General features: G+C 50.3%; 1 protein-coding gene across 1 annotated transcript in view; it reads right to left on the reverse strand.

Moving 5' to 3' along the window:
* The window catches only part of LOC109294335 (diacylglycerol kinase beta-like), a 168,318-nt gene that overhangs the window by 79,406 nt on the left and 74,218 nt on the right, over positions 1-14,694 (reverse strand). Inside the window, exons 11-16 of the mRNA XM_019512643.1 lie at positions 10,928-11,045; positions 9,125-9,213; positions 8,085-8,201; positions 5,456-5,554; positions 4,406-4,522; positions 3,477-3,550 (exon numbers count right to left, since the gene is read on the reverse strand). Coding sequence (XP_019368188.1) covers positions 3,477-3,550; positions 4,406-4,522; positions 5,456-5,554; positions 8,085-8,201; positions 9,125-9,213; positions 10,928-11,045 — 614 coding nt within the window. The remainder of the gene's footprint in view (positions 1-3,476; positions 3,551-4,405; positions 4,523-5,455; positions 5,555-8,084; positions 8,202-9,124; positions 9,214-10,927; positions 11,046-14,694) is intronic.

Here is a 14,694-nt window from a genome sequence, read left to right on the forward strand (position 1 = left end):
ATGTGGTGGAAACAGCGGAGGGGTACGTATACCCAGCTGTGCTCCTGAGGGGGGATCTCTGCACCTGCCACACCATCCACCACCACTCTCTGGGTGCGGCCCTCCAGCCAGTTGGCGACCCATTTGATTGTATAGGTGTCGACACCACAGTCCCCCAGTTTCTTAATGAGAACGGGGTGCGAGACAGTGTCAAAGGCCTTCCAAACGTCCAGGAAGACTACGTCCACTGCTACCCCTGCAGCTAAGGATTTAGTGAACTGGTCGTAGAAGCCCACCAAGTTAGTCTGACAGGACCTGCTTCTAATGAACCTGTGTTGGTTGCCCCTAAGCATGACCTCCCCTGCTGGCCCCTCATGGACATGTGCCAGGATAATTCTATGATTCATCATAAACCAAACACATGGCTGGGAGATGGGAGAGGAAGAAGGGTTTCTAGCAGTCAGCATGAGCCACTCAGAACCAAGGCTGCTACAGAAAAGGTAGTTGCCCAGACCTGGAATAAGCCCTTTGAATTTGGCTTTGGAGCCAGCCAAAGATCAGGGCTGACCACAGCACAGTAAAGAGCCTGACTGAAGTGGCAAGAGACCTGAAGAGACTCATATTCATGGCATACCCAGCCACAGTCTTTCCATACAGCAGCACATTAGAAGGGGAAGCAAGTAAGATGGAAACTGATAGCCACGAGCCCTGTAAGCACAGCTCAGGGCCTAGTCAGTATGCCGGCAAATGGGATTCTTATCCAGGTCATCCTGTCGCTGAGTGAATAAAAGTGATCAACTCCATTTCTAAAGAAAGGGGAACTGACCACAATGCTAAAACTAAAAGAGGCAGTTCAGCTGAATGCTGACACTGAAAAAACTGACCATGAAAGGAGGACAAATACAGCTACGAAGCAGGCCAGGAAAGTATGTTAAAAGCTTTGAATGTTACGTTATAATGGAAACTCTCCCAGCATGTGAAAGGGGTCTTGGGAGGAGATGCTTAGCTGAAGGGGCAATGCCTGGAGGGGCAAGAAGACCTCAGGGTATTTTTGGAGCTAGGAGCTTGGTTACTGGATGTATAATACGAGCTGTGAAAGGCAGAGCAAGTAGCAGGCACTGGCTTGGACAGAGGAGTTATTTGGCCAGACACACCAGGAGTGCTGGACACAGGGGATCCAGACCCCACCAGCTCATGGTGTCAAGGAGAGACAACATCTGCAAAAAGTGCCTTTCTGCACAAACTGAGAAAATCAGGTTTGAAAATTAAAGCTCTAGAATTTGAGTAGACCCATCTGGGAAGCCAAGATAGAAGATGAGCTAATGACTGCGCTGGATTTCCTAATGGTTAACAAATGTGTCGTCAGTGCCAGGAAAGGCATTGTACAAGTCACTCTACAGTAATTCTCTTTCAAGATGTGGCCTGGGTGAAGTCAAAGGTTTACAGGTAACTGGCTGCATGGAGCAAGTTGTCTTGCTGCCAGAGTTATGAATCATTATGTTGACTACATCCAGTGGTAACTTCCCTGCAAAGGACAGGTGGCGACTGACTGAAACCCTGGGTCTTGGGAGACTCTTTAGCTGCTAATGTGTCTGTAGATCTGAAATAAGAACTTATCCCTGTCAGCCTGAAGAATGTTTCTGAGAAGCAGAGAACAGTGGGGGAAAAAAAAGGAACTATGGTTGCAACATGTGTGCCAGGTGGTCTGGTAAATGCTGGCATAGACAAAACCATGGGAGGGAATTTCCACTGACAAAAAAAAATAATCAAGGCCATGCAAAACTGACCCAGACCCTGACACCCACTGAATTTATTGGGCTCCGCTCTGACCACAAAAAGCCCATGTGTCAGTTTGCTGATACTGCTTCAGATGGGTAAGAAAGACACTGCAGCTGTCAGCAAAGCATTCCTTGACCTTCTCAGAGTCATTGTGGTCTTTGTGTCTAACAAACCCCTGTCATACTGGATTCAGGTGCTCAGGTTTACCAGTGGGTCAGAAGGGACACAGAAACCACAGACACTACACAGATGGACAGGGAAAAAGGGGGAGTGGGACTCACTGAGAGAGACCCCTCCTACCTGCTAAAAGAAAATCAGGGAGTGGAAACCTTCAAAGAGGTCCTGATGGGAGCAAAAAAGTCTTGTACTGAGGACCCCACCAGGACCCTGTGACTGTAAACCGGGAGACCTGTATCACTTCTAAGCAACAACATTACATTTCTTTCCTTTGCATCTGGGATGAGTGTTTAGCGTCCCAACATTTCTGGCTCCATGGAGTGACATTAAGGCAGGAGATGCGGGTTGTACTGAACCTGTTGGAGACCAGCACATTGAACCGCAGCACTTCCACTGGGATAGCTGTGGGAAGTCACTGCACTCCCTTAGGGAAGCAGTGGGCTGAAAGAACAGCAGCCTCCTAGCCCAGAACACAAGGCACATGTACTCTCACCACATCCAGACTACAGCAGTGGTGAACGGATGCTGCCGTACACTGTTTTGGCACAAGGTCTGGAAGGGAGACAGCTCAGATGCAGAAACAGGGGCTGGGAAGACAACCTGACCCTGCACGGATGTGTAGTGCTGGGGTAATCCAGAAGAGCAAGCTGAGAACAGGGGAAACTGTCTCTTGGTTGCTTTATTCCCCCATGCTCAAGTAAACCAGATTTTGTATGTTCCTATAAACATGCAGGAGGACAACAGAGAGACCTGTCCCTGTCCCCAGCTCCTCCCTCAACTGGAGTAATACACAATCCCCCAAATTCTGGTCAAAATGGGTAGCAGGGGACCAAACCCAAGGACCACTGAGTCCTGCCTCTGCCCTGCTCTAGATACTTCAGATGACAGTGCAAACCCCTTGCAATGAGCAGCTGTGGGCTACCTTGCCTCAAAAAGGTCTCATTCTAACCCCTAATGGTTGGGTGCTGGTTGAGAGCAGCATTTCCCAAACCTTCACACCTCACCATAGTAAACTGGGCACTCTCATGCCCCCTACTTTAGCAGTGCTGCTGCCTTCATTGCCACTTCTCCTGCAGTGGTGGTGGATGGAGTAGCGGGGCACAAGAGTGGCTGGTGTAGGGGGACCACTGACTGCTGTCATGGTTTTCATGTGCCCTTTCAGAAGCACATCATGCACCTAGTTTGGGAAATGCTGGCTGAAACTTGGGCATAAGATCCTGTATCCCCCCCACTGTTCTCATGGGCACTGACTTCTGTGGCCCTGGGGATGCTTGCTCTGCAGAGAACTGCCCAGTCTCTCTGCCTTCTGCCTAGCAGAGGCATCAGGAGGCACTTGCCACATGTGCACTCTGGCTCTAAGTGATGGTGGTAGGCGGACAAAGCCAGCAGTAGACCACAGCATGCCTGCTGCTCATCACTAAACCCTTAACACCTGATCCCATCTCCAGTCATGTCCCATGCCACAGACCCCAGCACAAAAGTGGTGGCCTCAAGGGGTGGTCACTGATAGTGCCATCCTGTCTGGGAAGATGACAACGTACCTCTCTCCCTGTCTCCCTCCACTCTTGGGGTTCACAAAGACCAGCAGCGGGTGTGTCCCAGGCTGGGGGCTGATCTGAAATGCAAAGAGAAGAACAATCACCCTCCTTAGAAGACATGCAAAAACTGTCCTGTGTGCATGGGGGCAGGAAGGAGGGCACTCAGGGGGGGCACCCAATCTCCCACAAAGGGTAAGTAGGAGCCATGCAGCCTTGCCACGCTGGATGGTCCACACTTCTAGCACTGGAGGAGTAATCTCACATGAAGGAAGAGGCCAGGGAGGGACCTCAAGGGCGGAGTCATGGCCACTGTTCTACACAGACAAAAAACTGTCTGGCACATGATGGGAGCAGGGTATGCAATGCCAGGCCCATGTTCTGCCGGCTGATATAGCTACAGTGAACCCTGTGCATTGCAGTAGTGACTAGCAGTTGCAGTCTCTCTGGGCTCACCACCCTGCAGACACAGGCCAAAGAGAAGGCCCGTCCCCTGCCATTTGAGGACAAGACCAGAGGAGCAAAGGAAGGCAACCAATGGATGGGAACGGCAAGCAGAAGCAGAGCAATGATATCCGCCAAGGTAATCAGCTCTTTGTTGTCCTTTCTGGAAATACAGCCTCAGGAGCAATGGGTCACATGAGGGACAAAAAAAGGCGGTTGTTGGGAAACAGTCTCACCAGGACAGGTTCACCAGGCCAGACTGCCCCTGCCTGGGTTTCCATACCCTGAGGCTGGCAATTCCTGCTCTGCTATACCACAGTCACCAGTGGGAAAGCAATGCTGAAGGCATGTAAATGGTAGCTCCTCAGTCACAGCCTCTTCTGCCATTAGCCAGTGCAGGAGAATTCAAGAGGGACTCTTGACCCCAGGCCTCTTGCTCCAGGCCCAGCAGAGGCGTGCTCTAAAGCAGAAAGCAGCTCTCAGCCACCTACCTGCAAGCCTTGCCCATCCACAGTGGTAGAATTGAACTTGAAGGTCTGGTTAGCATCATCTGGACTGGTGCTGGCAGGAGAATCGCTGTCTGATTTCCTTGAATGGGGCTGTCTTTCCTTTTAAAGGGGAGAAAAATGCAAAATATGTAGCACTCGGCTGAAGACCAGCAGAGAGATGCATTCATTTGTCACATCTGACCCCCTAGGATAATTTCAGGTGGGACAAAGCTATTGGTGCACCCATTATCTGGAAGCTTCCACAAAATGAATGGTGACCATTCTATCGGCACACAGGCATAAGCACCACAGATGCACTCAATGAGAGCTGTGGCACACAGGCAGAGAAGCATGGAAATCAGCAGTCAAGGCTACAGTTATGCCCAGTACAACAGCAGCCTCCCAGCACGACTTCACTGGCATGTCCACTTTCCACCCTATTGCACATGCTGCCACCACCCACAGAGCTGTCCCTGCATGTCCTAATGTCAGCAATGACTGGCCACTGTGACACCCCATTATAACAGGTCATACATGTGTGGGTGGAAGGCATGTGTGCATGGCTCAGCTTAGCCATGTATGACACAAAGTGGATCCGAGCCTTTGAAAGCCACAACAGAAGTGGACAGCAGATGTCTGCCTGTGTTTTGATACCATGCTGTGTATTCTTATCCTGCCACTGCAGGGCATGGGAATACTTTAGTGGCATTTTCAGTCTTACCCCTGCACAGTAAGAGGCCTTGGAAGTGCCAAAGTAAGACCCTTCCTGGCAGTTCTTTGAGGTGGGCCTTGATGGTGGTGAGGCCACTGGCACTGAATGTTGTGGAAGGTCGGTGTTTCTAGCGGGTTAATGCTAGTCTCTGAGTACTGCTATACAAGGGATTGTGCTGTGAGGAAATGCCCTTGTGCCAGCTTCGCTTTGAACTAAGAAAGATGCCTGTGGGGGAGAGGGGCATACTTACGAGGGGGCACATGCACATGTATGTGCAGCTATCTGATGGTGCCTATAGCCTGCAGAGCCCTTGTCACATGAGCCCCTATAGGTCTGCTTACCAGAACAACTGGGCAGATGTAGGAAGGCAGCAAGATGTGGTCCTTGAGCTGCCCTCCATCACACTCTGGCTTCACATGAGAGGCACATTTGTTATGAAGCTGGATGAAAAGAGAGAGAGAGAGAGAGAGAGAGAGAGAGGAAAGCGGGTGTGAGCATGACTGCCTCCCCTCCAAGGACCCCAATTCTGGGCTGCGGTGAGGGGATCATGTGGAGCTGAGCAGCAGAGAAGGCCTGCACGGTATGTATAAGCACCGAACACACCAGCTTTCCACAGGAGGTCTGCCTGACGGGGGCCTTGGGCTTGGTCTGATGCCAGAGGAGCAGTAATATGTAGCCTAGTTGTTCAGGCACCATGACTTCCCAGGCAGGGGCTTCCAGTCCCCCTCAGCGTTCATGGGCCTGAATCTCCTTCTTCCTGCTCCACTGCCTGCTTTCTTAAAACCTCTCCCTATTGCCTTGGTTATTTTCTACCTCAGGAGAAGAGCACTCAGGGCTGCTTTAGTCAGGGGCCATGGCACTCACACTGCAAGGCTCTGAGAGGGCTGTGGCCTGCAGGAGGGAGAAATAAGAGCAAGTGCAGACAGCTGCCAAAGCTGCCTCCTCTGTGCTACCGCTACCTACTTCCAGGCACAGAGGCACAGGGCTGCAGGGACAAGGAGAGGAAGCCATAAGCTCAGAGCAGTTCTCAGGGGATGGCCCACAGCACCTTTGGGGCAGAGGGAGAGGGAGAGGGGACAGGAGGGCCTGGAGTAGCTTTGGGAAAGCTGTGCCGTTCCCTTTCTAGGTGGACTAGTGCAGGAGGAAGTTTGCAATGTGACATCCCAGCCTGGTACAAGGGAGCTGACTGAGTGCCAGCATCACCACCATTCCCAAGGGCACCCCTCACGGCTCACTTATCACCCAAAGAAACCCACCGGCAACAGCTGGCTGGAGAACCAGGGGAGACTCTTGCCTCCTGCCACACCCCTGACTCTCAGTGCTCCCTTGTAAAGGCAGAAGCCAAGGCCTTTTTCGGTCCTGCCTAAGGTAACGTTACTCACAGTGTGATACCTGGAGCTCCTCCAGATGTGCCCATGCCAAGGGACCCAGGCCAGAGACTTTGCAACTCTGAGTATTTAAATTAGTCACCCTCTTGCCCCAGCCATGGGCACAGAGGACAGAGAGGAACCAAGCTGCCACTACAGTCCCGTCCCCACTGTGATCCCCACAGCAGCCAGGCACAGGGATCCTTGACCGAGGGGGCAGAGGGCAGGGCGTGGAGTGCTTATGGGCGTATCGTGTGTCAAAGACCTCCAAACACTGCACCAGCAGGTAAGTTCTCTCTTCTTTGCATGCTTGTTCCTGAGCACGTTTTAATGCGGCCAGCACCAGGGCCAGGGGAGGGTGTAGAACTGACTGCATTAACATCCTACCACCAGGGGCACGCAGTGCAGATCCTTTTATTAGTGCCTTGTGCTTGAGGAAGCAGGACTGTTTCCCCATGTGGCTGCTCTACACAAAGGAAGAATCTGGATATTTTTCACAGGTCTGAAGGCCACTGAGGTCACATAAGCTTTACCAGGAGTCACCTATTCAAGAGGTCATGGTAGAACTAGATACCACTTTAGAAGTCGTGGTGTGGAAACCAGCTTCAATCCTTGCTCTCTCAGCAACAAAGACTGATAATGTAGGGTATCATTTGAAAGGCTTAATCCTACGCAAATAAAAAGTTAAGACTCTTAAGGAGCATCTATTGTCTCTTCCCCCTGGGAATGAGGTTTTGGGGGAGGAAGCCAAGAAACAGCATATTTCTTCCTAATGTTGTTTACAGCTGGAAGGTGCAACCAACTCAGTTAGCTGCAGACAGGGGCACCCTACCTCAGACCAAGAGCCCAGAGAGGAACTGGAACGGCAACCGGTTCAACATTGCACTATATGATCCTGGTTTGGTGTGCAACCCTGGTTAGCAGCTTGCAGAAACTGTTAGCAAAATCTCTAATCTTGGGTGCACACAGCACATAGCTGCAGGCACAAATATTGGTGCATCAGGCCACAGGACCTGCCAGACCTTCTTTTATGAGTGTCACTGGGGCAGCAGAAGCATGTGGGTTCCCTGGGACAGTTGCCTTCATTCTCCTCCCACTGTACAAGCCTTTCCTCAGAGCCACCTGTTTCAGTTGCAGTGAGCCCAGTGGTCACTGCCTGACAAAATGCAGGACCATAAGCTTCTCTAGTCCCTCCACTGGCCCAGATCTACTGCAGTGGCAGCTAAGTCACGCTTGTTCCATGATGAGCCCATCACTCGCTTCTCAATGGAGACTCCCTGCTCAAGATGACGGCAGTTTGTATGACATGGGCCCATGCCCCTGAGGAACCGGGTTGACCCAGCTCATATCCACGAGGCCAAAATCCTCCTCCTTGCCAGTGGCAACAGGCTTTGGAATGATATGGACGAGAGCTGGATGTAAGCAGGTCACTGAGACGCAGAAGCCTTTGCAACCTAATGACCTGGGCCCTTCCATCTGGGGCAGGGGGCTGGACTCAATGATCTTCTGAGGTCCCTTCCAGCCCTAATGCCTATGAAAAAAAATCTCCCCAGCACCCCTAGGTGCTAGCAAAGCCCGCGCATCATCCACTCCATGTACTCACTGTGATTTGGCACCATACACAGTGTAACCCGGTAATACCCTGGTAGCATTTGATACTTTTGTGGCACCGGTCACACTTGACTGGGGAGTTGCCCTCAATCCATGTGTGCTGCATCACCTAAAAGCACAGGAGAGAAAGGAAAGAGGGATGGCACTGTGCACCCAGACTGAGGGCACAGCCAGCCTGTGGCACCCTTGGTACCCTGTACCAGCCCAGGCCCTGGGTGGCAGTGAATGGGTGGGGACTGCAGTCCTGGGCTTAGAGCATGTCCTAAGGAGGAAGTGTGACAGACCAAACAGCATAATGAGGACATATCAGAACAAGACTGCATGGTGTGTGTCCTGGAGGAGTCCACGGATCCAAAGCTCTCAGAGGACACTAGAAAACTTGGGATAAAGGGTTCTGGACATTGTGATAGGCTGCCACTACTCCTTTCCCTAGACATTAGAGGATGTTGGCCTGCTTTACCCAGCAGACAAGTGGATGCCGTCCTGCTAAATGTAGCTGCTCTTCAGAGGCACAGCTGCCCACCACAGGAAAAGCCCAAGTTTCTCTAGGCTTGGGGAGCCTCAAGCGAACAGCAAACCACAGGAAAAGACAATCCCCACAGCTCAACGGTGGCCAGGGGCTGGTTGCATGGAATGATGCTCCAATATTTAAGTCTGCTGGTGGGCACCTGGCTCCATAGTTACCCTCCCTACAACTCATTCTGCCTGGGTTTAGACCTTCGAAGGCGAGTCTGTGCTAAACCTGACGTGAGCCTTTCAGCTCCTTTCAGGATGTTAAGCACTGATGAGAGCCTTTCAGGATCTTAAGCAACTCCACTGGCGACTGGTCAGCTAAGAACCCCAACTGAAGAAGACCATGGCTTTCTAAAACTTCACTCATCTCCTGCTGCTAGGCCTCAGATAGAGAATGGAGGAAATGACCCCTCACAAGGACAGGCCCATTGTGGTCTCTAAGGATTGCACAGATAGCTCTGGCATGAGCAGACCTGCAATAGAAGCCAGTCAGTGGAGGCCCACAAGCACACTACTTACATTTGTGTTTCTCTTGGATTTCACATAAGTGCTGATGCAGGAGGCGATTTCTTTGGACACGCACCTTTCATGGACAGTATATTTACAAACTGCAAGGGAGAGGAAGACAGAAGTCACCTCTAAACTCTCCACACAGTCACATGGCACCCACCTTAGAGCTGCCTTGAGGCATTGGCAAAGGAATGGAACATCAGAACCATGTGTCTTAGCATGAATGACAACTTACAGATGATGGACAATGTCTGGAAGACCACACTGATTGATTAAAAGTTGCAAAAGCCTAACATCAACATTGCAGCCTTACAGGAGATAACATTGGCCAACTCAGGCTCCATTCATGAAGCCAACTACACCTTTTTCTGGGAAGGCAGAAGTGCAGAAGATACTCACATACATGGGGTCAGATTTGCAGTTTGCAACAGGTTGGTCAAAACCATGGAGAACCCCACTGGAACATCAGATTGCATCATCTCACTCTGACTACAGTCAACTGCCTATTGCATTGACAACATTAGCGCCTATGCACCAACTTTACAGGCAAGTTCAGATGATAACGGGCAACTTTTACAATGCCCTGCACCAAGTCATTGAGCACCTACTATCAATAGAGACGCGTCCCCTCTAAGGGGACTTTAATGCTCGACTAGACATAGATTATGACTCTTGGCCTACCTGCCTGGGACATCATGGCATTGGAAAAATGTATGAAAATGCTGGGAGGAAATGAATTCATGCACAGACTAGCATAAAACTGCCAAGAGGAGCAGAGGCAAAACAGTGCAGCCAGATGCCCAGGGCAGCTGTGACACATGGGCCAGCTCAATCATGCAGCGAGTGCTGCGGTAGTGTTATCATCCCCCCTGCCCCTCCCCCCCAAGTCAGTGCCCAAGGAAGCTGCCCCAGATGCCCTGCCCTAGTTATGCTACAGAGGAGGAAGGACCACCAACAACCACAGGCACCACATAAGAGCACGGGCTGCCTGCTGTCTCATGTGTCTGTGAGATGTCCAGCACCTCTAGAGAAATGTCAAGCATTATCCAACTCTGCTGACTCCCAGCCTGACCCAACAATACCAAGCCTAAAGCCTGAGGATTCAGAGGCATACAAACTTGCCTGAGCTGTGCTCAACCATTAGAGGAACAAGCCCCTGTAATGATGGGATTAGCAGATCAAACAACCTGCAGGAAGACACCCCAGGGAGATGGGAGTAGTGCTCTTTTACTGGCAGACAGGGGGACCAGTACTGCATAAATAGCTAAGGCAGGCAGAGTATAGAGCCCAGTGAAGACACTCCAGGTGTCCCCCTGGGCCTGCCCTTGAGACCTCAGACTCTAGCTGCATAACAGAAGCCACTTGGAAGGCCTGACTGGCTCATTTCCAACACGGGTAGAGACACCTCAAAGTTAGATGGGTTTACACTCCTTTTTAAACCTGCAATGTCCTTCTCCCCATCCTGGAGTGCCCTAACACCCCCTTCCCCCAACCCACTCAGTACAGCCCTTCCTGAGTGATATCTGTGTTTAGACCTGTGTATGAGGAAGCAGGCAGGTGAGTCAGGCTGGAGCTCTCTGGGCCAGGACACACTTCTGCCATGACACAGACAAGCCCTGAATATCCCAGCCTCAGGGGTATGAATTAAACCCAGAAAGCCAGCAACATGTGGCTTCCTTTGTTTAAAGAATGGCCTCTGGCAGGCTGGCTCATCCAGCATGGTGGCAACTATGCTATACTGAAAGGGAGAGGTCAGATCTGTGCCACAGGGCAAGGACAGGGGTCGTATGCCGATGTGTGTGCAGGACTCACAGGAACAGCACAGGCCCTGCTTCCGGACTCCCAGGAGCATGGTGCGGCAGAAGTTGCAGTAGGCAGGTTTCTTGAAGTGCTTCAGTCTCCAGGCATGCTGCCCATCATCCTTCACATTCTGCAGGCAAAACACAGCAGCAGTCGGTCAGGGGAGGCCAAGAAGGAGCCCCCAGTGGCCACTTCAAGGCCATTCAGGATGCCCCGATTGGAAATCACTACTCTAACCCTTATAACAACAAAAGGGCAGCCAGGGTGTATTGGGCCACAGGTTCATCTAGCCCTGTCTCCTGTATCTGACCAGGATGACGGAGGGACTGTCTATCTCTTGCTCATCCATGCCTATCTTAGCTAGGATCCTATCCTGAGATAGGACTGAGGGTCAGTGGGTGCCAGGGTTCTCTGCTCTGTGTCCCCCTCTTGGAGCTCTAGTTATTATCCTACGATCTGCACTCCCATTCCTGTCTCTTTCTCTGTTGTGCCAAGGACTTAAGTGGCATTTAGTGGTCTTCCTCTAACTGAGGGGGACTTATGGCTTCCTGGTGGGCCTAGGCCCACTGTCTCTGTCCAGCAATTAGGCCTGTATCCAGCTGATAAGCAGTGGATGCTTTAGAGGAAGAGTATTAAAAGCAAGGCATGTGTAGGGTGATCCAAGGGCAGTCAACCTGGCTGGTTTCTGTCTTCATTCTTCTCCCTTATCAAACCCAGGGCTGCTAAAATTTCTGCCTCTGGTAACCCCTAGGGCATGTCTCTCAGTCCGTTCACCTTCTCTGCTTTCTATGTGGCAGTGCTATTGCCTTTAAAACACTCTGTGCTTCTTGGCTTATTCTTCTTCCACTTCTTCCACTCATTCCACACACAGGGCTACATGCAGCGAGGCAGGCATCAGCTGCACACCCTCATCGCCGGCCCAGCACAGGGGCTTGTTTCCACCTTACCGATCAACCCACTCAGAAAGACATACTCCCAAACGCCAGATTCCACTCTACCAATTATGTGCGCGAGTATAGTCAGGTCAGACCAGGCCAGGTCTGCTACCATTATGACACTAGATGGTACTACCTACAGCTGTCAATGCCAAGAGCTAGGAGGCAGAAAATAGCTTAGCAACCTCTATGGTGCCAATGGCATTGGGTGGAGAAGCAACATAGAGCAGGGTGGAGGAAATGGCACCAAAAGGAGGATTCCATGGCGGGGTGGACTGGGCTCTCCAGCCTTGGTTGGCAACCAGTCTAGGAGTGGAGCCCTGAGAGGTGGATGGAAGGATGATCTTCTTTGTACCAGCAGCTCCTGCAGCCAAGCTGCTCCAAATGTACTGGCTTCTGTCTTTCCTTTGGGATCAACCAACTAGGCTAAGAGGGGGACATTGATATATGAGCAACTTGAGCATCTCCATATTCACTGTCCGGACCATTGCAGCTAAAACTGAATGGAGAGGACACTCCATCTTTGCTACTTGCAGGGACACAACATGGAAGGGGGCAGTCATGGGTTATAAGCTGAACTCAATTGGTGTACAGTGCCACGCATCACCTTCATTGGTGGGGGGAACCAGTTGTGTTCCACTGGTCAGCTACTGCCCACCTTAAGCTGAGCAGACCCCAGCCAGTAAGGTGCTGATCTGCCATGGTCTGCCTGCCTTGTTTGGTGCGTAGGGCTAGACCAAAAGTTGAAAAACAAATGGCAAATCAAGTACCAGGCAACAAGAAAAGAAACCTTAAAACCTTCCAGCTGGGAAGTTGGAATGTCAGAACCACGTGTCTTAGCATGAATGACAATTTACAGATGATGGACAATGTCTGGAAGACCGCACTGTTTGATCAAGGGCTGCAAAAACTTAACATCAACATTGCAGCCTTACAGGAGATAAGATTGGCCAACTCAGGCTCCATTCATGAAGCCAACTATACCATTTTATGGGAAGGCAGAAGTGCAGAAGATACTCACCTACATTGAGTCAGATTTGCAGTTTGCAACAGGTTGGTCAAAACCATGGAGAACCCCATTGGAACATCAGATTGCATCATCTCACTCTGACTACAGTCAACTGATTAATGTGTTAACAACATTAGCACCTATGCACCAACTTTACAGGCAAGTTCAGATGATAACGATAATTTCTACAATGCCCTGCACCAAGTCATTGAGCACCTACTATCAAATGAGAGGCTTCCCCTCCAAGGGGACTTTAATGCTTGAGTAGGCGTAGATCATGACTCTTGGCCAACCTGTCTGGGACATCATAGCATCAGAAAAACGAATGAAAATGGGACTAGCGTCTTCTCAAACTCTGCACCTTAAACTCCCTGTGTATCACTAACATCTACTTTTCAGGCAAAGGGCATCAAAAAGTATCAGGGAGACACCCACTATCTGGCCACTGGCACCTGTTGGAACTCGTGATCACCAGGAGGAAAGACTTGACCAGTATACTACCCACCCGCCCTTATCACAGTGCAGATTGTGACACAGAAAACTCCCTTATTGTTAGCAAAGTGAAAGTGATACCAAAAAAGCTGTGTAGAGCCAAACATAACAGCAAGTCAGCCAAGAATTAATATACACAACACAAAAATTCAAAGCAAGTGCCTTGACTTTCAAAGGACCTTTAAGTTAGCTACATCTACAAAAGCAATTAACTGCAAATGCTGAAGGAGCTTGGAGTGGATTAAGACCTCAATCCAGCCCCAATGGCTGCAGCAGCTCTCACTTGTCTTTAGCTGGATAGGCAAACATGAATAGGCAAGTATGAGTGTATCCAATGCCCAGAGCAAAATGGGAGTATTCATTAGCTTGATTTTATCAACCCAAGAACTCCAGGCCTGCACCAAGCAGGCTGAGACAGAGAATGGACTGCTATATTTGGGGTTCAAGTCAACAACCATTCCTTGGCTAAAGTTGCCACTAACTGCCATTATATGCTAACAGTATTAAAATGGCTCACCCTGTTTTCCCAGGAAGACACCAATCTGGGTGGACATCTGATGGTTGCAGTCATCCTAAAACAGAGTTCTATGGGGCTCGTGTTGCAAATCAGTGAAGATGTGGGTCCTTAAGTTATCATTTTGATCCAAAGCACATCTCTGTGTGAAACCAAATTCATCTCTGACCCAGGCTTCACTTCAATAACGATAATGGCATGGAATGAAAAAGGGTAGTGACCTACCACTCCATGCATCTGTTTCAGATGCCATCAGGTGTCCACAAGGTGGATCCTGCTGGTGTGTGCAGTGTGGTGGAACACTGACTGTGAACCTCTTGTCACCCTGATTCATCATAGGGTTTGCCCCTCTCTCACAAGAAGCTTTAAAGTCCAAGGCCAAGGTTCAGTGTTGAGCCTTTAGAAAGTTCAACAAACAGAGTCCAGTCCATGGGGACAGTGTGAGAACATCAGACTGGAAGGAGCCTTCAGTTCTGAGTCATCAGCTCCAGTCCCCTGCATTCAAAGGAAATTGTTCATGCAAGGAATCCCCAAAATGGCCACTTCAGCTTCTCACCCACAACAGGGCACAATACTCAGAATGCTAGGAACAGCTTACAACAGACTGTAGGAAAAGCAGGGGAGATGATGGCACTGCCAGTCCATTAATGCATCTCATTTTGTAAGACACCATCATCTTATCCCTAAGCTTAAAAAAGCAGCAACGTGGAAGACCCAAACACCTTCTTCATTAATAGCTTTTCAGGGCTTTAAGCATGATGGAATAGGGTCACGCTTTCATATTTGCATCCACTTACACATTTAATAGGTAAAATAGAGCCTGGCCCTG

Source organism: Gavialis gangeticus, unplaced genomic scaffold (assembly GCF_001723915.1).
Source record: "Gavialis gangeticus isolate Ggan-Ray unplaced genomic scaffold, GavGan_comp1, whole genome shotgun sequence".
Classification (NCBI taxonomy): Eukaryota; Metazoa; Chordata; order Crocodylia; family Gavialidae; genus Gavialis; species Gavialis gangeticus.